Source organism: Argopecten irradians, chromosome 1, assembly GCF_041381155.1.
Source record: "Argopecten irradians isolate NY chromosome 1, Ai_NY, whole genome shotgun sequence".
In the NCBI taxonomy this organism is placed as follows: Eukaryota; Metazoa; Mollusca; class Bivalvia; order Pectinida; family Pectinidae; genus Argopecten; species Argopecten irradians.
The window spans coordinates 63,149,478-63,176,469 of NC_091134.1; the positions used below are offsets into that span (position 1 = coordinate 63,149,478).

The following is a 26,992-nucleotide window of genomic DNA, read 5'->3' on the forward strand; positions in this document are numbered from 1 at the left end:
CATAGGATTGTTCACTGTCTTTACTTAGGATTATTCACTGTCTTTACTTAGGATTGTTCACTGTCTTTACTTAGGATTGTTCACTGTCTTTACTTAGGATTGTTCACTGTCTTTACTTAGGATTGTTCACTGTCTTTACTTAGGATTGTTCACTAGGATTGTTCACTGTCTTTACTTAGGATTGTTCACTGTTTCTTTACTTAGGATTGTTCACTAGGATTGTTCACTGTCTTTACTTAGGATTGTTCACTGTTTCTTTACTTAGGATTGTTCACTGTTTCTTTACTTAGAATTTTTCACTGTCTTTACTTAGGATTGTTCACTGTTTCTTTACTTAGGATTGTTCACTGTTTCTTTACTTAGGATTGTTCACTGTCTTTACTTAGGATTGTTCACCGTCTTTACTTGAATTGTTCACTGTCTTTACTTAGGATTGTTCACTGTCTTTACTTAGGATTGTTCACCGTCTTTACTTGAATTGTTCACTGTCTTTACTTAGGATTGTTCACTGTCTTTACTTAGGATTGTTCACTGTCTTTACTTAGGATTGTTCACCGTCTTTACTTAGGATTGTTCACTGTCTTTACTTAGGATTGTTCACTGTCTTTACTTAGGATTGTTCACCGTCTTTACTTAGGATTGTTCACCGTCTTTACTTAGGATTGTTCACTGTTTTTACTTAGGATTGTTCACCGTCTTTACTTAGGATTGTTCACCGTCTTTACTTGAATTGTTCACTGTGTTTACTTAGGATTGTTCACTGTCTTTACTTGGATTGTTCACCGTCTTTACTTGAATTGTTCACTGTTTCTTTACTTAGGATTGTTCACCGTCTTTACTTGAATTGTTCACTGTCTTTACTTAGGATTGTTCACTGTCTTTACTTAGGATTGTTCACTGTCTTTACTTAGGATTGTTCACTGTCTTTACTTAGGATTGTTCACTGTCTTTACTTAGGATTGTTCACTGTCTTTACTTAGGATTATTCACTGTCTTTACTTAGGATTGTTCACTGTCTTTACTTGAATTGTTCACTGTTTCTTTACTTAGGATTGTTCACTGTCTTTACTTAGGATTGTTCACTGTTTCTTTACTTAGGATTGTTCACTGTCTTTACTTAGGATTGTTCACTGTCTTTACTTAGGATTGTTCACCGTCTTTACTTGAATTATTCACTGTCTTTACTTAGGATTGTTCACTGTCTTTACTTGAATTTTTCACTGTTTCTTTACTTAGGATTGTTCACTGTCTTTACTTGAATTGTTCACTGTTTCTTTACTTAGGATTGTTCACTGTCTTTACTTAGGATTGTTCACTGTCTTTACTTAGGATTGTACACTGTCTTTACTTAGGATTATTCTCTGTCTTTACTTGAATTGTTCACTGTCTTTACTTAGGATTGTTCACTGCATGTCTTTACTTGAATTGTTCACTGTTTCTTTACTTAGGATTGTTCACTGTTTCTTTACTTAGGATTATTCACTGTCTTTACTTAGGATTGTTCACTGTTTTTACTTAGGATTTTCCACTGTCTTCACTTAGGATTGTTCACTGTCTTTACATAGGATTGTTCACTGTCTTTACTTAGGATTATTCACTGTCTTTACTTAGGATTATGTACTGTTTCTTAACTTAGGGTTGGTGTACTTTCCTCAGGCCTGTAATATTCACTGTCTTTACTAGGATTGTTCACTGTGTCTATGTTTAGGATTGTTCACTGTGTCTATGTTTAGGATGGTTTACTTTGTCTATGTTTAGGATTGTTCACTGTGTCTATGTTTAGGATTGTTTACTTTGTCTTTGTTTAGGATTGTTCACTGTGTCTATGTTTAGGATGGTTTACTTTGTCTTTGTTTAGGATTGTACACTGTGTCTGTTTAGGATTGTTTACTGTGTCTATGTTTAGGATTGTTTACTTTGTCTATGTTTAGGATTGTTTACTCTGTCTGTGTTTAGGATTGTTCACTATGTCTATGTTTAGGATTGTACACTGTGTCTGTTTAGGATTGTTCACTGTGCCTATGTTTAGGAATGTTCACTATGTCTATGTTTAGGATTGTACACTGTCTGTGTCTATGTTTAGGATTGTTCACTATGTCTATGTTTAGGATTGTACACTGTGTCTGTTTAGGAATGTTCACTGTGTCTATGTTTAGGATTGTTTACTTTGTCTATGTTTAGGATTGTTTACTCTGTCTATGTTTAGGATTGTTCACTGTGTCTATGTTTAGGATTGTTCACTATGTCTTTGTTTAGGATTGTACACTGTGTCTATGTTTAGGATTGTTAACTATGTCTATGTTTAGGATTGTACACTGTGTCTGTTTAGGAATGTTCACTGTGTCTATGTTTAGGATTGTTCACTAGGATTGTTCACTATGTCTATGTTTAGGATTGTACACTGTGTCTGTTTAGGATTGTTCACTGTGTCTATGTTTAGGATTGTTCACTGTGTCTATGTTTAGGATTGTTCACTGTGTCTATGTTTAGGATTGTTCACTATGTCTATGTTTAGGATTGTACACTGTGTCTGTTTAGGAATGTTCACTGTGTCTATGTTTAGGATTGTACACTGTGTCTGTTTAGGATTGTTTACTTTGTCTATGTTTAGGATTGTTCACTGTGTCTATGTTTAGGATTGTTTACTTTGTCTATGTTTAGGATTGTTCACTGTGTCTATGTTTAGGATTGTTTACTCTGTCTATGTTTAGGATTGTTCACTGTGTCTATGTTTAGGATTGTTCACTATGTCTATGTTTAGGATTGTACACTGTGTCTGTTTAGGAATGTTCACTGTGTCTATGTTTAGGATTGTTCACTATGTCTATGTTTAGGATTGTTCACTATGTCTATGTTTAGGATTGTTTACTTTGTCTATGTTTAGGATTGTACACTGTGTCTGTTTAGGATTGTTTACTCTGTCTATGTTTAGGATTGTTTACTTTGTCTATGTTTAGGATTGTTCACTGTGTCTATGTTTAGGATTGTTCACTGTCATGTGTGTCTATATTGGGATGAACAATGAAGGCCTATAATGAGAACCAAGGGATGTCAAGTTGATGTGTAGTTTCATCACATTACTGAGTCAGGAAGCAATTAAAGACAGTGTCCTATTTCTGACAGAGACAGGAAATAACTACAGACATGGAAACTAGTCTCAATTGTGAAGTTGAAATATTTTCTGCAACTACATCTGAAAAGCACACATGCAGATACATGAAGCTGTGTGGTGTCTGGGCCTCTATGTGGTGTCTGGGCCTCTATGTGGTGTCTGGGCCTCTATGTGGTGTCTGGGCCTCTATGTGGTGTCTGGGCCTCTATGTGGTGTCTGGGCCTCTATGTGGTGTCTGGGCCTCTATGTGTAGCTAAATAGAGACATAATGCAGACTTGTACTCAATAGGCCTGGCTAGGATGAATTAAAATGTTAACATGGATGAAGTCAACAAGTCATTGAAATGATGGGATATTGCTCTTCAGTCTCATCCAGATCAGAGAACTATATATTTGATGCTGCAGAGGTATCAAATAAGATATAGGTAGAATTCATATTGATGAGGTATTGCTATTTTATTTTATCCTGCAACTGTCCCACATACTGACCGATAACTACTGCCGGATAAACTTGTTCTTTATCCGTCAATACGATATGCTTTATCCGTCAATACGATCACGTAAATTTGTTCCATATCTGACGGCACTTTTTCTAACTTGACCCAGAACTTGAACCTTCCGGTGAATGAAACGTCATTCAGTCCCGCTAAAACGTGACGTCACATTCACCGAAATGACGTCATTTTTACGATATCGAAAATCTCGTATGGCGGTGCCGTCTTTTTCTTGGCTCATGACAAAGGTATGTATTGTTAAGTAATTCTTTAATAGGTATCTACTGTTATTTGAGTATTTTCATTTCCTTTCAGTGATATATCACACTGAATAGAATTACGGTGACTGTTTGTGAATGCGCTTATTTATTTCCCACGGCAGTAAAAAGGAGTGCACTCTCATTCGGTTAAGTGAATGAATCTTTACCTCCGCATCAAAGAATCGTCTCGCTTCGAGCGAAACAAAGTAAGGAACTGTCAATTTGCTTTCGTTTTGAATGCCATAATGGTTTCAGGATAAACAGAATACACGGTTAGTACCTTACAATACAAGGTTTATTTTGGTGCTCGACACGGAAAGCCGAGATGACTCGGCACAGCCTCGTCATCTCGGCTTTCCTAAGTCTCGCACTAAAATAAACCTTGTATTGTTAGATACTAACCATGTATTCTCTATATGTAGAAGAGACTTGGCCATGACCCAGATAGAAATCAATGGATTTGAGGGATATGTATTCTTGACTATGTGCAAACATGTCAGCATCAATTTTGTTGCTTAAATTCTTAAAGATACCAGCCAGGGCATATTTCTTTAAAAAGACATAATATCATTATTTGATTTTCTATAAAAAAGTTATATCCATTAATTTACAAAGGGAATGATTTTGAAGTAAGGATTTACCTGTCAAGTGCTCACACATTGTTAGTTTGTAAAAGATTTACCTGTAAAATATCAATAATACAATGTTATATTGTAAAGATATACCAGTCAGATAACCTGCAAGGCCCTTCTCATTATCATAGTACATTATTGTGGATTTATAACCTAAACCTAATGTACTTTGTATGGCTTTATTGTAGGCTGGATAATATTGGTTAACATTTATCTTCATTGGGTGTAACATCTTGTTCTCGAGAGTTTTCTATCAGAATTGTGAAGTTGAAGAGATTTGTTGGGTGGAACAATAGATTAAGTTCCTCACTGAATTAACTCCACTAGGGTTGGAAGTTATTGAGAATTCCAGAGTTAGATTACATAGCTGTATCTATGTTTATGTCATCCCATTATTACTTCAGAGGTTAGGGCATTTAGGTGTGATAGACATTTCTAGTGGGTTTCGGACTAATTTTCACAAAGGACTTTTAATCGTTATTACAGAATATCTTTTACTCCAACTATTAAAACCTTACGCCAACCTTTGTGTCTGTACATATATCCATTATTTGATAAATAACATTTTCTGATGACTGGTTAGAATAATTAAAGTTGTGACATTTTCTTGACACCAGATAAGTGTTTTCTGTGAAGGTAAAGACTAGATGTGTATATATCTGTGACCCAATCCCCTTTAAAAGTGTAGAACACATTACCTATAGTATGTAAGATTTGCTGACAGCCAGATAAATTGTCTATTGGTTTGCTGAAAAGTTTCTTTCAGAATAATGAGCCTGTAAATGGGACGTGATTTTGAGTAACTGTATACCTCTGTACTAGGTACAGCAGGTGAAAATATGTGTCGTCGTGGTGTATTTATAATTGTCTTGTGTACTGGTAGGTCTTGTGACTTAATTATACTTTGGTAGTGGAAAGTGCATGCGCAGATCTAGAACTGTTTATCTGGTGGGGCACTTTAATACCTATATAGCATCTTTAATGACTGATATCTTAACCGGACAAATCCATCTTAAATTTTCCCAGGATCCTTTTAAGCACAGAAATGCTCTCCTGTAATTATATATTCCATGTGAAACCAAGCAGAAATTTTCATACCACAGGTTGTGACATTTTCCTAAACAGACCAGACAAAATTGCATGTTATTCAGTCAATCGTTTGTCACTATCTTCATCTGCTGTGAAGTGAAGAGCGACATGCATATATAGAAGGTCATAATATAAGATGTTGTAAAAATACAATGTCAAGGTCATTGTAGGATGATTTAGAAACTATCAAATTCACTTAAAATAATATAGACCAGGTTTTTCACAAAGTGATGTATGTAGAAGTCAAGGTCAAAATGTTATGGATGTTAATGTAAATTTAAAGGTCATTACAGAAAATGAAATACAGTATAAATACTGAAGTCATTTTTGGATGATGTGTATGAGTAATATGGAGCATGTTGCATATATGGAAGTCAAGGTTGTTTTAAAATGTTGGAAATATAATGTATTGACACACTGATGTGGTTACATTATTGAGATATTTTGATACAATATGAGGACAAAAAACTCCATGTAGCTTCATCTAATGACTTTGTCTTAGCATGGAGTAGAATGATTATAAAGATCATTGTTCCCTAAAAGCAGATCCACAGAAGTTTCCTCATCATTTACAAGCCTGTTTGATAGCACTCTTTGCTAAAGACTGGGTCTGTTATGTCATTTACAAACAAGAAACCTGCACTAAGCATTGTGTATGAGTTATGGGTGATGAATGGGTTAGCTGTGTGACCTTCACATCATTTACAGTCTGACATTGGCAGTAACCTACCAGACTCAATCTAGCTTGTATAATCTTTGGAATGAGATACAATGTACTTGTCTTTATTATTTCTAACCTGTGCATGAGTGGAAAATACAGATCCTGTTTCATAAATTCTATGTGTACGCTCTAGTCTGTTGTGGTAGGCTATACTGAGATTTCACCTTTGTTTAGTGTTCCAAGACTACATGATTATGATGTAATGCATTCATTAAATTCAAATACCTAAATCTATCTCCAAGATCTCAGAAGTTGTTTTAAATATAATTAACCACACTTTTTTCTTCGTGTTGGAATAAGCATTGATTTTATCTTAAAAGATGTTTTTCCAATGTTTAAGTGTGTTTGAGTCCAATATATCCCCATTCAGACGGAGTATAGATTCCGTCTACATCTTCTTTACTGATGTATTTAAGGGATAGTTGTCCTTATTGGCTTTACAGGTAAGCATAGTCAATATATCTACCTGTACAGGTAAGCATAGTCAATATATATGTCTACCTGGTGACCTTACCTTGCCATCAGAGGTAGTATATCTCCCAATACACTTGCACATGTTTAATATGTGGGGGGCACATTTGCAATGAATAAATCATTTGTGGCTGATAGCCTTCATTATAATACATATCATTGCATTCACATAGTAGTTGGTGGATTGCTGTACATATTGTCTTACCAATTAGAATAATTCTTCACAAATTATAGGGCAATGAGCTGATATCAAATCAGAAGACTCTTATATAGAGAAACACATGGCAAAATCTTGTGTTCTCTGTACTAGTATGTGTAGGGATTTTAAGGAAGAAATACTCCTTAGAATATCACTTTGTAAGCTAGGACAAGGAGACTAGCCAGCTGAGATGTTTTCTGTGCTAGGTCATTACTTACAAACCATACAGCCATACAAAAACCAGCCAAGGATTTCCTGTTACAGAGTAATACCTTAAATAGTTGACATTGTGACTGTAGCCTATCATTACATTATATGTTGAATACTAGCTGCAGGCTTTATGTGTCCTTATTTAATGTTGAATATTAAAAGGAGGATTCAACTGATTCATAAGCTTTGGATGTCCATATTAAGATAAGTTTGAGGTGTCGCTGTTCAATGTTGAATTTGAGTATTTGGCGTGAGAATAGATGTCTTGATTAAGATGTTGAATATGAGCGAGCGTCAGGATAAGTTTGAGTTGTCCCTGTTAAGTGTTAATACGAGTGGCAGGTACTCTGAGATAGAGCTTGATTCATTAGTTTGAGTTGTCCATGTCTGTACATGTCGTGTGACCCTGATAAATCCTACCTACTATGGTATTCCAACCTTCACTGATTACTACAGCAGGTAGGTGTGGCCAGGGTAAACACTCCTGAGATAGACTATATCACAGGCCCTTTATCACACACTACCTTTTCACGTTTATATCTAGTGGACTGGATGTGTATTAATCGGTGGAAATTGTGTTGAACTAGCTGTCCATAATATATATATATATAAGCAACAGGTAATTAAAATTCATGAAGGACAGTCACGAAAAGATGGCCCCATGGAAACGAAAGAAATAAGGATATGCATTAAGTTCAATCTTTCATTCATAAAATATTCAGATTTATGCTACAATTTCAAAGGTAACCTCTAAGTCACCACTGTAATATATGTAAGCTGCTTCCACAACTGAGGTATTTTACAGGGGAGATGTAAAGTCTCCTCAAAGTCACAGTAAAATAACATTGGAATTATTCTTCCTTTCACATCATTGATTATGTAACAAGTAGGATCATTATAAAGCAGGTATTATAAAAAAGTCTGTCTTTCGAGAGGGCAGCTTGGTTGAATGATAGAGCTGACATTACATATTAAACACTATAGTCCTTCACCTCTGGGTAGTGAGTTGGAAACCCTGTGGCACGTACAGCTGCCAGTTACTTACTGACTATAAGTCAATGTGTTTTTTATCCAGGTTAGCCTGTTTTTCTTCACCTTTAAACTAGCTTGTCCTTACATGACCCTAGTTGTGAATAGCCTGACATAAAACAAACCAAATACTGTCATGGACTGTGTCCTATTTGACCTGTGTTTTGTATATACAAAGACACTTATGACTTAAAGTGTTGGTAGATGTCAATGGTCCTAACACTTTAAAAAAACTTTCACCAGAGGGATGGAGGTTGTCACATACAGGGAAATGAGTCATGATGAAGTAATTCAGTACCATATATTATAATTATGATTATTATCAACATTTTTTTCCTCTCCCCAACAAAGAGAATACATTTTCCTGGTGTATTAATACAATTTAATGTTGTTGCTGTGTTATAGGTCTGAATATTCATGTCCCCAAGTTTGTGACATGTGTCCCATTAATGTTTCTGCCACGAAGGGAATACTTTATGAAATACACTCCTCATTATTATTAACTAGAGGTACACAACAAGGGGTTAAACTATGCCGTATATGATTACAATGATTATATAAGTCCAAGGTCAAGGTACTTGAACTGTTGAAAGTTATACATGTAACTTTATGTCGTGTCAGACTATATTTTAATTTTTCTACAAAATTACTAAAATTATGAATTCACAAGATATAACTATTTTGACATTCTCAAAAAATTATGCATATTGAAAGTAAAGCAGTTTGCTGGTTAATTGGCTTGCCAAACAATGATATTAGAAACAACTTCCTTAATTGCTGTGTGGCAATATAAAAGACTTAAAGCATCTTTTTGTAGCTAGGATTCACAGCTATTTAAATGCTTGGGCTGCCCCCATTGGCAAGAAAAGGTGTTCCTAAAAGACAGTTTGGCTGTTATTATACAGCTACAAGTTTTATCAGCCAAGCAGAGACTGTTACTCATGCAACATTTTAGGTGATGATGATTCCAAAGTCTAATAATTTCAATCTGTACCTTTTAACAGAAATAATAGCGACCAGACAAAATCTTTTTATGTCCAATTTGCCTATACAGTATGCTGTACATCAATGGGACTAGTCCATACAGATGGTCTGAGATGGATTAGATGTAATTAATATAGTCTCTGGAATAACCAGGTGATCCTTTAGGACTTCTTGTTTAGAGGATGTGGTAAAGGTCAGGGTCATATGATGAGAGTGTACTATAAATCTATCAGCTGTACTGTATACCTACAACCTTATGTGATTTGTTATATGTGTAAAACATGTTAGGAGATTTAAAGAGATTTGATAAGTTCACACCCATGTACGTAGGTGTAAATACAGATCTAGATATATACATGTATGCCATACTGACAAAATGTGTAGGCGTTGTTATCAAGGGAGATAACTACAAGTTGTATAAATCAGGCAATATGGATGGTATCAGTTGGTTACATGTAAATGTGTAAAACCTGTTTCTTATCATGGTAACATGTCATAAGGCCCAGGCTATCAGTGCACAATTTTTCTAGCAATATATAGAAAGTATCAAATACTGCACTAGCTGGGGTTAGCTTGTTCTGTTGGAGCTGTATCGTGGGTGTGGTCAGGAGTAGGGAAGCCCGCTGGTTTCAGGGGAGGGGCAGTATGTAATCGATTTAACTTTCATTTTAATAAGTTTTCTAAAAATGCATAACCAGTTTTTAGGAGTGAAATAGAGTTTATTAAGATAACCTACAATAAATGGACATACTTAAGCTTAGGGAGTACTCCAAGAATCTGAATGATGAAGTCAGGTGGAGTATTCGTTAATGTATATATAACAGCCCTATCCCTTTTCATTCAATTAGTTACAATAACATGCAATAGTTAGGCATTAACTAAGGACCTAGTAAATATAACCTTATTCCAAATAGAAGAATGATATCAACTGAATTAAACCTGCTAACACATCTGTCTCGCTAAAGGTAAAAATTAAATTACCTGCAAAATCTGAATATCAACCTATTGTAATTATCTCTATCTGCCTGTGGCCATTATAGGTGAGGGCTGTATTACAGCTGACAAACCATCCTAACACATTTAGACAAGTAACACCTGTAACACCAATTCATTTTACTGAAAATCTCAATACAGGGATACACCAGGAACATGTATATCAAAATATTCCACAAAAGTTTTCAGTAAATCTTATTGATTTAGACTTTTATTTTTAGCTTGGTGTGTTTTTAGCATCATATATTAATCAATTCATATATGGGATATGAAGTTAAAAAAGAAATGGTTTTAAGATTTAGGCTTCTATTATAATGTTAGAACTGAAAAAGTGTAAATTCCTTTTACAGAGGTTTCATAATACTCTTTAATTGACATTTAGTAAATAAATCATGGTTACAAGAATTCACATATATGAAGCAAGGTTATAATTACAAATATATTCACATATTGGAAGCAAGTACGATTAAAAATCTAGTAAATACCTGATATATTTTGTCTAAATAAAGTAAGAGAGCAGCTTTATTTGATGAGTACCAATAATGACTACTGCTACGACTAGTCTTGATAAAACAAATGTTTGATATTGAAGTGTATTGGAGTGGTTGCCTTGTACCAGACTTTGGCATTTATAACAATGTGATTGACATCTTCACTTATACACTCCTACCATGCATAAGGGCTTCAACACTTTCCACATAGAAAGACTCAGCAATATTGAGAAAAAATTGTTTTGACAGTCTGTATAGGGAAAGGTCTGTCTACAGTATACACGTCAGTCATGGGTTTGTTACTTCCTTGTATGCTGAATTACCGTAATCACCATAATAGTCTGACAAGCTAATGTTATATATATAGCTCAGTAATACATGGATTAATGGTGCCACATGATAAGGTCACTGTGACCTACATTTATTGGTCATTACAAATAACTCCGGCATTGATCCTTTTCTATGTAAATGGGTGATGAAAGCAGGGATATCAGATATAACACACTAGAACTGGCCCTTTACATTGAGAATTCTAGCAGCATTATTTATGATAGTTATCTCCTATTGTTCCCTTTTAACAAAACAAAATGGCTAACCTGAAAACTGGGACATTCATTAAAAATCTGAACGTTATATAGATCAGATTGGAATATTGTAGATATCCTAATGACTTTGTAAGAGAACAGTGCTTTATATATACTAGTGTAAAATGTGTTTGTATGGGTGTAAACTATATAGTTATATTGGCATTGGTAGCATAGTACTCTGTTGTATATATATCGAGGAACATATCAGGAGCTGAGGTCTGTTTTCTAAATGAGATGAATCAGTGCACGTGTACAACTGGCTGTGATGATAGCCTGGGGCTGCCATTGTTATATATCTTAGTCAGCCCTACTTACCTAGGTATTAGTTCCTGTTCTATCAGCTAAATGAACTCGTCAAGAATAGGTCTTTTAGCTGAGTTTTTTTATATTACAAACAAGAAAACGCTTCTCTGGTAGTGTATCAACCAAGTAGGTTCTCTGTCTAGACATCTCTATACACTCCATGTGGTGTTTTAACAAATTGTAAAAACTGAGGGGGGGGGGGAGTGTAAAAATCAATTTGAAGATTTGAAAATTCTGTATTCAAGTCAATTCGATACATCTCTTTTAGCGCCCTCTCTCTTTTTGAGGCCTCATTTTCCCTGATCCTGAATTCAATGCAGACAAAAAATATGAAAATCTTCGGTTTCTTTATTTTATTTCTTTTTGATCTATGGCTTACTTTGTACAATAATTTATGAAAGGTCAGTCGCAATCTGGCTTTATTTATAGAAGTGCACCCTTATACTTTTTCAATTGGATCGGATACGATTTATTTCAGAATTTCATTTCTTAACATCTGGTTTGAAACCAAAGAGTGTTTGGCATTTTCTTTGTCAATGATTATAGGATTGTCATTTTGTATAATTTCAGGTAAATGTGCGTGTCACAACTTTGGACGCAGAATTAGAGTTTGCAATCCAGCAAAGTACTACAGGCAAACAGCTTTTTGATCAGGTGAGTTCTTTTAATGTCCTTACCATCAACTGTTACCATTGTCTCCCCCATGCACAAATTTTCACTTATCATTGTAAGAAATTTAAGATGAACATTTCTTTCCAAAGATTGGTATGCGAGACATCAACTTTGAGTTATAATGCAGTTAGAAATTATTTATTGTTGATGTTTTTTCAGGTCGTCAAAACTATTGGTCTTCGAGAGATCTGGTTCTTTGGTCTACAGTACATTGACACCAAAGGTTACACAACCTGGCTGAAACTCAATAAAAGGGTAAGTCTGCTTAAATCTACAGCTTTTCTATAATGAACTCAAAATATCTTTATTGTTCAAAATTGCATGTAATGATGTATGCATGCAGAATGTTTAGAGGATCTCACATGAGTGACTGTGATATGAAATTTATCAAAATGAGTTCAGTAATTTAATATGCCACGAGCCTTTAGACAAGTGGCATACAGATTATTCAACGAGTTTGATAAATTTCATATCACATAGTCACGAGTGTAAGATTCTATTTATATTTGTAAATAGTAAAAATATAAGTAAGACGTAAGATTTCATCTCTATATAAAACAGTAGAAATCCGGCTGCGATGTGACGTTTCCATCTACTGAGAGAATCATGCGATGTCACATATTATAGATTATGACGTCGAGACAACCGGTGACATCATAATAGTGTTATTACACATGTGTCTTACAATATCTTTGACATGGCCATATGACATGGCTGGACGGACCAGTCATGTGATAAAGTTTGATATAGCACAGACATACATTCTAAAGTTTGATATAGCACAAACATACATTCTAAAGTTGGATATAGGATAGACATACATCTCTGTGAAGAACAAATTTTCAACTCACAATTGAAGTTAGCTAAATAAAATAAGTGTTGAAAAATCAACAAAATGAGTATTGCTCTGATTATGTATGATTACAACAAATGCTAAAAGTGAAAGATAGATATTTCTACATTTGAATTACAGATATGTTTTTCTTTTTCATTTTCTTATCTATAGGTTTTAAATCAAGATGTCAAAAAAGAGACGCCAGTACAATTCAAATTTAGAGCCAAGTTCTTCCCTGAGGATGTATCTGAGGAGCTGATCTTGGAAGTCACACAGGTAGGTTGTCTCCTGTCAGCAGCGTAATTGTGTTAGGTAACATAAAGGGGCCACAGTGCATCATATACTAATTGGTAACATAAAGGGGCCACAGTGTATCATATACCAATTGGTAACATAAAGGGGCCACAGTGTATCATATACTAATTGGTAACATAAAGGGGCCACAGTGTATCATATACTAATTGGTAACATAAAGGGGCCACAGTGTATCATATACTAATATGGTAACATAAAGGGGCCACAGTGTATCATATACTAATTGGTAACATAAAGGGGCCACAGTGTATTATATACTAATTGGTAACATAAAGGGGCCACATTGTATCATATACTGATGTGGTAACAGAAAGGGGCCACAGTGTATCATATACTGATGTGGTAACATAAAGGGGCCATAGTGTATCATATACTAATATGGTAACATAAAGGGGCCACAGTGTATCATATACTGATGTGGTAACATGCAGGGGCCATAGTGTATCATATACTAATATGGTAACATAAAGGGGCCACAGTGTATCATATACTAATTGGTAACATAAAGGGGCCACAGTGTATCATATACTAATTGGTAACATAAAGGGGCCACATTGTATCATATACTGATGTGGTAACATAAAGGGGCCACAGTGTATCATATACTGATGTGGTAACATAAAGGGGCCATAGTGTATCATATACTAATATGGTAACATAAAGGGGCCACAGTGTATCATATACTGATGTGGTAACATAAAGGGGCCATAGTGTATCATATACTAATATGGTAACATAAAGGGGCCACAGTGTATCATATACTAATTGGTAACATAAAGGGGCCACAGTGTATCATATACTAATATGGTAACATAAAGGGGCCACAGTGTATCATATACTAATTGGTAACATAAAGGGGCCACAGTGTATCATATACTAATTGGTAACATAAAGGGGCCACAGTGTATCATATACTAATTGGAAACATAAAGGGACGACAGTGTATCATATACTAATTGGAAACATAAAGGGGCCATAGTGTATCATATACTAATTGGAAACATAAAGGGGCCACAGTGTATCATATACTTATTGGTAACATAAAGTGGCCACAGTGTATCATATACTAATATGGTAACATAAAGGGGCCACAGTGTATTATATACTAATTGGTAACATAAAGGGGCCACAGTGTATCATATGGTAACATAAAGGGGCCACAGTGTATCATATACTAATGTGGTAACATAAAGGGGCCACAGTGTATCATATACTAATGTGGTAACATAAAGGGGCCACAGTGTATCATATACTAATATGGTAACATAAAGGGGCCACAGTGTATCATATACTAATTGGTAACATGAAGGGCCACAGTGTATCATATACTGATGTGGTAACATAAAGGGGCCACAGTGTATCATATACTGATGTGGTAACATAAAGGGGCCATAGTGTATCATATACTAATATGGTAACATAAAGGGGCCACAGTGTATCATATACTGATGTGGTAACATAAAGGGGCCATAGTGTATCATATACTAATATGGTAACATAAAGGGGCCACAGTGTATCATATACTAATTGGTAACATAAAGGGGCCACAGTGTATCATATACTAATTGGTAACATAAAGGGGCCTCAGTGTATCATATACTAATATGGTAACATAAAGGGGCCACAGTGTATCATATACTAATTGGTAACATAAAGGGGCCACAGTGTATCATATACTAATTAGGGCCCCGCATCGAGATGCGGGTGCCCTATAGTAATCAGGTTGTCCGTCCGTCCGTCCGTCCGTCCGTCCGTCCGTCCGTCCGTCCGTCCGTCCGTCCGTCCGTCCGTCCGTCCGTCCGTCTGTCTGTCTGTCTGTCTGTCCGTCCGTCCGTCTGTCCGTTTTTTTTCTTTTGCACATTAATGATGGAAGGGAGTGGAGTATTTTCCCCATATTTTACATGATGATTCCCCATCCATCCTAGATCTGCTTGGTAATTTTTCAGGCTGAAATTAAATTAAAAAATCGGCCATCTTGGATTTTAACATTTAAAAAAATCACAATGTTGTTGCTCTTAACTGATAAACATTTTGTTATAACATTATGATGCAAAGTCGTTCAGAATTAAACAAGGAGTTGACTGTCCAAAGGTAAGGTCATGGGCCAAGGTTACTAAGTCAAAGGTCAAGGTCAAATTTAAAAAAATTATTTTCTCATGAACATTTTGCTACAACATTTATAATGAAGCAGAGTTGTTCAGAATTAAACAAGAAGTCAACTCACCAAAGTTTTGACTGCTTAATGCACTTTTACATGATTAAAATATTTGAGCAAGACCTTTATTCCCTTCCTTTCACATTTGTTATGTGTTTCTTCAGCAAACTATGAGGTTTACCTTGTTTAAAAGGGGTATTTGAGTTAATTGTATGCTCTTAATGTAATGTTAGCTTGGAATCAGGATTCAAGTTAAATACTTGGAAGACTTTTTCCAAAGAATTATAATAATGTACCATCATCGGTTTCCCAATTAATGTTGACATTAATTATTTATTAGCAACATATAGCTAACACGGAAGAATTCGTTGTCAAAATACTACTTTTCCACTTAAGCACGTCAGACACATAGCGGGGCCCTTTCTGACGTGTCAGTGTTCTAGTTGGTAACATAAAGGGGCCACATTGTATCATATACTGATGTGGTAACATAAAGGGGCCACAGTGTATCATATACTGATGTGGTAACATAAAGGGGCCATAGTGTATCATATACTAATATGGTAACATAAAGGGGCCACAGTGTATCATATACTGATGTGGTAACATAAAGGGGCCATAGTGTATCATATACTAATATGGTAACATAAAGGGGCCACAGTGTATCATATACTAATTGGTAACATAAAGGGGCCACAGTGTATCATATACTAATTGGTAACATAAAGGGGTCACATTGTATCATATACTGATGTGGTAACATAAAGGGGCCACAGTGTATCATATACTGATGTGGTAACATAAAGGGGCCATAGTGTATCATATACTAATATGGTAACATAAAGGGGCCACAGTGTATCATATACTGATGTGGTAACATAAAGGGGCCATAGTGTATCATATACTAATATGGTAACATAAAGGGGCCACAGTGTATCATATACTAATTGGTAACATAAAGGGGCCACAGTGTATCATATACTAATTGGTAACATAAAGGGGCCACAGTGTATCATATACTAATATGGTAACATAAAGGGACGACAGTGTATCATATACTAATTGGAAACATAAAGGGGCCACAGTGTATCATATACTAATTGGTAACATAAAGGGGCCACTGTGTATCATATACTAATTGGTAACATAAAGGGGCCACAGTGTATCATATACTAATTGGTAACATAAAGGGGCCACAGTGTATCATATACTAATTGGTAACATAAAGGGGCCATAGTGTATCATATACTAATTGGAAACATAAAGTGGCCATAGTGTATCATATACTGATGTGGTAACATAAAGGGGCCATAGTGTATCATATACTAATTGGAAACATAAAGGGGCCATAGTGTATCATATACTAATTGGAAACATAAAGTGGCCATAGTGTATCATATACTAATTGGAAACATAAAGGGGCCACAGTGTATCATATACTAATTGGTAACATAAAGGGGCCATAGTGTATCATATTCTTATTGGTAACATAAAGGGGCCACAGTGTATCATATACTAATTGGAAACATAAAGGGGCCATAGTGTATCATATACTAATTGGAAACATAAAGTGGCCATAGTGTATCATATACTAATTGGAAACATAAAGGGGCCACAGTGTATCATATACTAATTGGTAACATAAAGGGGCCACAGTGTATCATATACTAATTGGAAACATAAAGGGACGACAGTGTATCATATACTAATTGGAAACATAAAGGGGCCACAGTGTATCATATACTAATTGGAAACATAAAGGGGCCACAGTGTATCATATACTTATTGGTAACATAAAGTGGCCACAGTGTATCATATGCTAATATGGTAACATAAAGGGGCCACAGTGTATTATATACTAATTGGTAACATAAAGGGGCCACAGTGTATCATATACTAATATGGTAACATAAAGGGGCCACAGTGTATCATATACTAATGTGGTAACATAAAGGGGCCACAGTGTATCATATACTAATGTGGTAACATAAAGGGGCCACAGTGTATCATATACTAATATGGTAACATAAAGGGGCCACAGTGTATCATATACTGATGTGGTAACATGAAGGGCCACAGTGTATCATATACTGATGTGGTAACATAAAGGGGCCATAGTGTATCATATAGGTATGATATGATATATATATATGGCAGTGATATAGACAATGAACGTCAAGCGCTTATTATGACATTATCATTGTGACGTTACAATTGTGGTGCAAGCGATCACGGATTATGGCTGTTCAAATGGCTGTTCCATCCATGACGATAACAAATGATTATTTCATTATGGATGCAAAATTCTTTGGGATTTCATCATAAAATTCTTACCAAATGTAATCCTAAGCATTAAATGTCTTCCAGTTGGCATTCATAGCCAATATGAATGCAAACTGGACAGAGGCAAATTCCATATAAAAGACGTTCAATGCTTAATCATACTATTGCTTTCACTCATTCATATTGAGAGAGACCTTGGTAAAACTCTTGTTATCTCGAAGTGAGAAAGAACTTGGTTTTAGTAGAGTTATATATATGTATTCAAATCTATACTGTAATTAAAGATTATTGTAACCATCCAAATACTTCCGAGTTTACGAGGTACATAATGGTTTAATGATCTAAGTTTCCTGATTAGGATATATTCCTTCCCTTATTTAAATGATATAAACAAAATACAAAATCTGTGTAAAAAATTATATAGAAAACCAAAATCTGTGTATTATTTGTCATTAACATAATTCTAATTGCTTACAGAGGATGTTTTTCCTGCAAGTAAAAGAAGGCATTCTGAGTGACGAGATATACTGTCCTCCCGAGACGTCCGTCCTGCTAGCTTCCTACGCCTGCCAAGTGAAACACCAGGGAAAAGAAGGCGTTGACCTCTCCAACGATACACTCCTTCCTCAGAGGTAAGCAGAAGACAGAAAACTAATATAGTTGAGTTAGGTGATCATAATACTTGATCAGCCCAATTAGTGTCCAGCCATTTATACTTTTGTTTCCTGCATTATTTTATAATACTAGACATTATAAGAGGATAACCTTTTCAGATCTAGCAGATTTTAAGGGATTTTTTTTTACCAATCATGGATAAAGCCATGATACTAAATCAGAAAGACAAATTGATGTGTTTTAATCAGAAAAGTTTTGATGAGATAATTGCAATTTCTGTTCTCTATAAAACAACTGTTTGGATTGCACAATTACATTCAAAATCCAGTATTAGAATTTCATTACATCAACATAAGAGCATTGAATGAATTCTATGACTTGTGTCTGAAAATAGATTCCTGTTATGTTTTACAGAGTAATTGATCAACACAATCTCACAAAGGACCAGTGGTATGAACGAATCCGGAACTGGTATGGGGAACACAAAGGAATGCTAGTGTATGTATACAACCACAGTCTGTTTGTTTATCAGACATATCAGTATAGACACAGTGTATAATTCATATATGAATACATAGGCCAGTTTCATTTATTCGGAATAACCGGATCGCCTGTTTGTTAAAGTCATTATTTCATGTATATATGCTGGCAGACCTGCAGTTTTTGATACAGACCTGTGAGGGCTTTGTCAATGCTCGTCGAAAATCAATATAAAATTAGCAGATCCGTCTTTAATTTATAAATGAACAACTAAGTCCAACCAGTCAAACCGTATAATCGAAAACGGCCATACAGAACAACACACATAGGATACACATGCACTCTTACCACACATTCCATGACCATAGGGCTTGTGTAGAAAACAATCCAACTAAAAACTCTGTTATTGTTAAAGACAATAAATTTACCCAACATCCCCAAATCATTCATACCCTTGGTTTCTAATAGGTGAACAAATTTGTACATACAGAGGATTCCGCTTATTTGAATAAGTCATTTTCCAGAAGAAAATATGCAAATAACCGGAGTATTTGAATAGGCGGAGATGACATTTTGCACCTTTGTTTGACCTCACACGTATGTGAACAGGCAAAACAGATATCGTTTTGTTTACTTGATAAATACGTAAATTATTTACACTTAAAACAAACAACAAGTTATTATTTTCGAAGTTGTAAATCGATTTTAATTGTTTAATAACATAAAAAATTCCAATATTAGATTCTTGTTTACGTTAGATCGACACGTGAATATTTGAGAAACAGCTAAACGATCGATATCAATTGCAATAACTAAACAGGATTGAATTTGTGTCTACAATTCTGAACCTAAATAGGTCTAATAAACAAATTTACGTACATTTGCCTGGCAAAATAAACTTACCATCGTGATTAAACTTCAAAGTGCCGATCAACTAGTAGTGTTGTTTTTATACATGTGTATGAATTTGAAAATGGCGGCAGGTGATGAAGCCATGCGTTCACTGGACCCAAATGTGTTTTGAGAATTCTCTCTGTATTGTTGATCTATACGGCGAATAGCTTGATAACATTTCAGAAATTAATGCATATTCAAGTAGCAATGAAACAATGTAGCAAGTATCTTTTGTATCCTACATATGTACGAAACTTGCGGTAGTCATTGCACGCCGACTTTGCATACTTTTATGTCTCGCTCAACGAGACGCTTGATTCGTACATGCCTGTCGTAGTCAACAAGACTCTGGTTGAACGAGACTCATGAATGGCGATTGTTGTAAGGAAGCATGGTTTCTCCAACCGATTGCGAACTAAGGTACGTTACGTTAATAAATAAACATATTTGACAGTGCAAATGCTTTAATTAGATGTTTGAGTCAGTGATTATACTAAAGTTATGATCAACCGCTGCTGATGAAAATCGTAACAGCGTCGAATACCTTTGCAGATCCATGCATAAAATAACAAGCCATACGATAACGTTAATCTGTCACCATGATGATTTCTTGTAAAAGCGAAGTATCTTGAAACATATATTGGCGAATTTCGCTAAAAATACATTGCAAAATTGAAAAATGTTCGATTTTATGTTTAGAATTTCCCAAATATTTTATTCAAATAACCGGAGGTCATGTAAAAGTCTATGCAAATACACAGAGTTGAAAAACAAAGATAAAGAAGGAAAAAATCGGGACCGCAGAATTTTATGCAAATAACTGAAATATTCAAATAACCGTTATTCGATTATGTGGAGTCCTCTGTATTAGTTTTTTTTTTAATAAGACTTCAGTAAGGCTGGCGAAAGTGTGCAATATCAATAATGACATTATGTGTCTCTATGTAACGTCCACTAGGCACTAATTCACTCCAGCAAACCTGCAACCAGCAAAACTGGATTTTTGCATTAGTCTGCCGTGTTTTTTTTTCTTAATTTCTTAGAAGTTACTTAGATAGGTGTAGGATTATAACGACAGTTCTTAATGATGTTCTGAAAGTGAGTGTGAGACTTAAATATCACTGGTATTGGTGGGGTCCAGCATCACTGGTAGTGGCGAGATCCAGCATCACTGGTAGTGGTGGGGTGCAGCTTCACTGGTAGTGGTGGGGTCCAGCATCACTGGTAGTGGTGAGGTCCAGCATCATTGGTAGTGGTGGGGTCCAGCATCACTGGTAGTGGTGGGGTCCAGCATCATTGGTAGTGGTGGGGTGCAGCTTCACTGGTAGTGGTGGGGTCCAGCATCACTGGTAGTGGTGGGGTGCAGCTTCACTGGTAGTGGTGGGGTCCAGCATCACTGGTAGTGGTGGGGTGCAGCTTCACTGGTAGTAGTAGGGTCCAGCATCACTGGTAGTGGTGGGGTCCAGCATCACTGGTAGTGGTGGGGTCCAGCATCATTGGTAGTGGTGGGGTGCAGCTTCACTGGTAGTGGTGGGGTGCAGCTTCACTGGTAGTGGTGGGGTCCAGCATCACTGGTAGTGGTGAGGTCCAGCATCACTGGTAGTGGTGGGGTCCAGCATCACTGGTAGTGGTGGGGTCCAGCATCACTGGTAGTGGTGGGGTGCAGCTTCACTGGTAGTGGTGGGGTCCAGCATCACTGGTAGTGGTGGGGTCCAGCATCACTGGTAGTGGTGGGGTGCAGCTTCACTGGTAGTAGTAGGGTCCAGCATCACTGGTAGTGGTGGGGTCCAGCATCACTGGTAGTGGTCTGGTGCAGCATCACTAGTAGTGGTGGGGTCCAGCATCACTGGTAGTGGTCTGGTGCAGCATCACTGGTAGTTGTGGGGTCCAGCATCACTGGTAGTGGTGGGGTCCAGCATCACTGGTAGTGATGGCGTCCAGCATCACTGGTAGTGGTGGGGTCCAGCATCACTGGTAGTGGTGGGGTCCAGCATCACTGGTAGTGGTGGGGTCCAGTATCACTGGTAGTGGTGGGGTCCAGCATCGTGGTAGTGGTGGGGTCCAGCATCACTGGTAGTGGTGGGGTCCAGCATCACTGGTATTGGTGGGGTCCAGCATTACTGATAGTGGTGGGGTCCAGCATCACTGGTAGTGGTGGGGTCCAGCATCACTGGTAGTGGTGGGGTCCAGCATCACTGGTAGTGGTCGGGTCCAGCATCACTGGTAGTGGTGGGGTCCAGCATCACTGGTAGTGGTGGGGTCAGCTATTGTATTTGTAAGAATTGATGCAAGGGACATAACTCAATTTTTTGTTGAACAAAGTCTTCCTTTTATAGATGTGATGCCATGTTGGAATACCTTAAAATAGCCCAAGATTTGGAAATGTACGGTGTGAACTATTTTAAAATAAAGAACAAGAAGGCAACAGTACTCTTACTGGGTGTGGATGCCCTTGGACTCAATGTATATGAAGAAAATGATAAGTAAGTAACCATACATACATTTTTAGTTATGATAACAATGTCTACCGTAAGGTTTCATGAAATTGTTCAGTAGATCACAGTGTACTAATGTCAGAAATTCAAGATTACTAAGATATAATATTGTTTGGATATTTTATACTGATAACGACAGTGTAAGTTCAACCGAAAGTGGTACTCATCTTTTCTTTATAATAAAACGGACATACAGTGCAAAATGTTTGTTATTGTGGTTTTCCTTGGGAGAATTTATATTTTGAGAAATGCTACATAATATCCTTTTAATAGGGGAATACAACAAAAACATTAAGTGTATGTAATTCCTTTATCCTTTCATGTTTTCAGATTGACACCAAAAATAGGGTTCCCATGGAGTGAAATTAGCAATATCTCTTTTAATGACAAGAAATTTATCATCAAACCAATTGACAAGAAAGCACCAGTAAGTAGCATTTCAAGAATTAGAGATTTTGTCAAAGGCCATGAGGTGAATGTCGGCATCATTTGAATCAAAAATTTTAAACATCTTTGTAAGTGGTTATAAATTCTTTCATTTGTTTGATGAGTGACTGTATTGCTAATGATTTGTATATCAAATGCTATTGATGACATGAAAAATTTTAATTTACAATGCTTTTGCTGAGTTTTTCTACTGCTATTCATGCTTCAATAAAAATTATAGATGAGACCATACACAGTACAGTACCAAATACACATGAATGCCTTTATCATACTTATCAGTTCATTGTCTAACATTCTTTTTACAGGACTTTGTGTTTTATGTAGAGCGTCTTAGAATTAACAAACGAATCCTTGCACTGTGTATGGGAAATCATGAACTTTACATGCGCCGTCGTAAACCAGACACTATTGAAGTACAGCAAATGAAGGCACAAGCAAAGGAAGAAAAAATGGCAAAGGAGCTTGATGCTCTGAAACTAAGAGAGGCAGAAGAGGCTCAGCGCCAGGCTGAGGAACAGCGTCGCCTGGTGGAAGAAAAACTTTTAATGAGGGAAGAACAACTAAGAAAGCGTGAGGAAGAACTCAAACTTCAACAGGATGGTAAGTTACAATGATTTGGTCCATATTACTCAATAACAGAATAAGTAAATAGGTCTCTATCTTATCTAAGTTAACATTTTTACAAAATGGTTTTACTATGGTAGCTAGATGAGGGCATTGCTTCTAGTCCAAATATTACATTGATGACAAAGATTAAGCAGAGGTGTAGCAAGGAAGATAACTTGCCGTAGTGGAATTTTAGTTGGCAAGAAAAGATACCAGAATGTATAGCAATAGAGGTTACAAATTGGTATTATTTTATAGAGCGATTGGAGATTGAGCGTAAACTCAGCGAGATGGCCTTACTCTCATCTGCGGTAGAAGAAAAACAAAGTCAGTTGGATGATACAACTAACCGTATGAACGAACTAGAGTCACGACTTGAAAGTATGAAGGAAATGAGCGAAGCAGAAAAACAAAAACTGGTATGTCTTTTACTATACAAATCATCCATCTTCTGTAAAAAAATGTGTTCACTCATTTACTTCTAAGTTCAAACTCTTTCTGTTTTAAGGCGTGAATAGTTTGTTATAAACTTTATGTCAATGAGTAACTCAATTCTAATATTTTGAAATATCTTATATGAAGCTGTTCTGCACAACTTAATCACAATGCTCTTTGCTGTTGTGTCCAATGGTTTAGCCTACTGATCTACTGTTGTCTACTCTACAGCTACTGTCTACTCTTAAAACAGACTACCTGCTTATAACTTATAGCATTGTTTTATTACTATTACTGCCTTTTATGAAACAGGCTATAATGATGTTGTGATATTTTACTGGCAAACTCTATGGCTGACTAACATCAACCAAAGCTAGATATTATTGGTGGGTTGCATCTTGTGTTGTCTGCATTCAATGTAATCAAATGACTGGGCAGGTTATGTAAGTAAGCTTTGTTAAAACCTCTGTGGACTTGCTGATAAGGTTGGAGTACTGTAGCTGAACTTTGGGAAGAGATGTGATTACTGGTGGTGGTATATTTGACTGACCATGATGAACAGTGGTAGATTGTAGACATTTATATTTTGCTAGGCATCAACACGAATAGATGTGGTATGTATTGTCACCCATGGATGCGTTTATATTAAATTGTGCATTTTGTCAGCAATTTTTATACTTTTGAAATCATGACAGTGTTTTTGATATAAAGGAAGAGAGGTTATTTTCTTGAAAATAAATGGTATGCTGAGATTTAAAAAAAAATTTTTTTAACAATTCTGAAAATAAATTAAAATTTTGGTTTTATGAAATGTACGCATACTATGATGTTCACCGATAGCAGAGGTACACTTGCACTAGATGCACAATTTTTAGCTCACCTGGCCCGAAGGGCCGCAAACATCCTTGGGGGAAGGGGAACAGAACTTGTATAAATTTTGGCTCTGAGCCCCTGGGGGCAGGAGGGGCGGGGCCCAATCAGGCCCTCTGGGCCTCTTGTTTAGCTAACATAACGATAAAGTTCAGCAAGAATTCAAAATTCATATGTAATTTAAAGAAGTATAGAAAACATTCTAATAAATTTCTGTCATTATTTCTTGTTTATTTACGTACAGTACAATATCAAATGAAATTCTTGCTCTTCTATGTCAAATTCATGAGTGACTCATGTCCTATATGCAAACAAAGTCCATATTCATGATTATTATTTTGTTGACACTAAACACAAGGGACCTCGGATATTGATCTATTCCCTTAAGTTACATATATTTCTTTCATGTGTACGCCTTATCTATAATTAACACCTTGTATTGTGTATAATCTCTATATCCAAAAAATAACCATTTATTGATGTAGATTAATGATCCATATTAATGCACATTCCCAAATTATTTTCATTCAACGGCTTTGAGGGTAATCCTTTTTATCATTCAATATGACACCAGCTCTTTTTGATACACAATTATACACTATTTTGAGCCGGGTTGAATTTCATATCTTGAGTTAATGAGTGAAAATAATGTTTTATTGAAACAAATGTATTTCTCTCACAAACGAAGTGAAAAAAACACTTACTCATGACATAAGGGCAGATAACTCTGCATCACAAAAAAATGTGGAGACTTAATAGTAACTTTTTGGAGGGGAAGTCTCCATGTGTCCCATATTTGGACATTATACTACTAAAACATGAAGGGCCCTTTAGAATATTTCCATCAGAAGCATGAAGAATGTGTCTTCATAGATGATAATGTGAAGTTTTATTAGCTCACCTGGCCTGAAGGGCCGGTGAGCTTATGTCATGGCGCGGCGTCCGTCGTCCGTCCGTCCGTCCGTCCGTCCGTCCGTCCGTCCGTCCGTCCGTCGTCCGTCCGTCCGTCGTCCGTCCGTCAACATTTCCTTTAAATCGCTACTAGTCATAGAGTTCTAGATGGATTGTAACCAAATTTGGCCAGAAACATCCTTGGGGGAAGGGGAACAGAACTTGTATAGATTTTGGCTCTGACCCCCGGGGGGCAGGAGGAGCGGGGCCCAATAGGGGAAATAGAGGTAAATCCTATAAATCGCTACTTGTCCTAGAGTTCTGCATGGATTGTAACCAAATTTGGCCAGAAACATCCTTGGGGGAAGGGGAACAGAACTTGTATAAATTTTGGCTCTGACCCCCAGGGGGCAGGAGGGGCGGGGCCCAATAGGGGTAATAGAGGTAAATCCTATAAATCGCTACTTGTCCTAGAGTTCTGCATGGATTGTAACCAAATTTGGCCACAAACATCATTGGTGGAAGGGGAACAGAACTTGTATAAATTTTGGCTCTGACCCCCAGGGGGCAGGAGGGGCGGGGCCCAATAGGGGTAATAGAGGTAAATCCTATAAATCGCTACTTGTCCTAGAGTTCTGCATGGATTGTAACCAAATTTGGCCACAAACATCCTTGGGGGAAGGGGAACAGAACTTGTATAAGTTTTGGCTCTGACCCCCAGGGGGCAGGAGGGGCGGGGCCCAATAGGGGAAATAGAGGTAAATCCTATAAATCGCTACTTGTCCTAGAGTTCTGCATGGATTGTAACCAAATTTGGCCACAAACATCCTTGGGGGAAGGGGAACAGAACTTGTATAAATTTTGGCTCTGACCCCCTTGGGGCAGGAGGGGCGGGGCCCAATAGGGGAAATAGAGGTAAATCCTATAAATCACTACTTGTCCTACAGTTCTGCATGGATTGTAACCAAATTTGGCCACAAACATCCTTGGGGGAAGGGGAACAGAACTTGTATAAATTTTGGCTCTGACCCCCTTGGGGCAGGAGGGGCGGGGCCCAATAGGGGAAATAGAGGTAAATCCTATAAATCGCTACTTGTCCTAGAGTTCTGCATGGATTGTAACCAAATTTGGCCAGAAACATCCTTGGGGGAAGGGGAACAGAACTTGTATAAATTTTGGCTCTGACCCCCAGGGGGCAGGAGGGGCGGGGCCCAATAGGGGTAATAGAGGTAAATCCTATAAATCGCTACTTGTCCTAGAGTTCTGCATGGATTGTAACCAAATTTGGCCAGAAACATCCTTGGGGGAAGGGGAACAGAACTTGTATAAATTTTGGCTCTGACCCCCCATGGGCAGGAGGGGCGGGGCCCAATAGGGGAAATAGAGGTAAATCCTATAAATCGCTACTTGTCCTAGAGTTCTGC

General features: G+C 36.8%; 1 protein-coding gene across 4 annotated transcripts in view; it reads left to right on the forward strand.

Moving 5' to 3' along the window:
• Positions 1–26,992, forward strand: part of LOC138304798 (radixin-like) — a 47,248-nt gene that overhangs the window by 10,674 nt on the left and 9,582 nt on the right. For 3 of the 4 annotated variants that reach the window (XM_069245076.1, XM_069245087.1, XM_069245097.1), the window contains exons 3-12: positions 12,146–12,229; positions 12,407–12,502; positions 13,254–13,358; positions 18,313–18,467; positions 18,865–18,948; positions 22,161–22,307; positions 22,650–22,746; positions 23,072–23,366; positions 23,631–23,791; positions 24,401–24,421. In XM_069245076.1, the coding sequence (XP_069101177.1) occupies positions 12,146–12,229; positions 12,407–12,502; positions 13,254–13,358; positions 18,313–18,467; positions 18,865–18,948; positions 22,161–22,307; positions 22,650–22,746; positions 23,072–23,366; positions 23,631–23,791; positions 24,401–24,421 (1,245 nt within the window). The remainder of the gene's footprint in view (positions 1–12,145; positions 12,230–12,406; positions 12,503–13,253; positions 13,359–18,312; positions 18,468–18,864; positions 18,949–22,160; positions 22,308–22,649; positions 22,747–23,071; positions 23,367–23,630; positions 23,792–24,400; positions 24,422–26,992) is intronic. The other variant, XM_069245106.1, reaches the window with a different exon arrangement.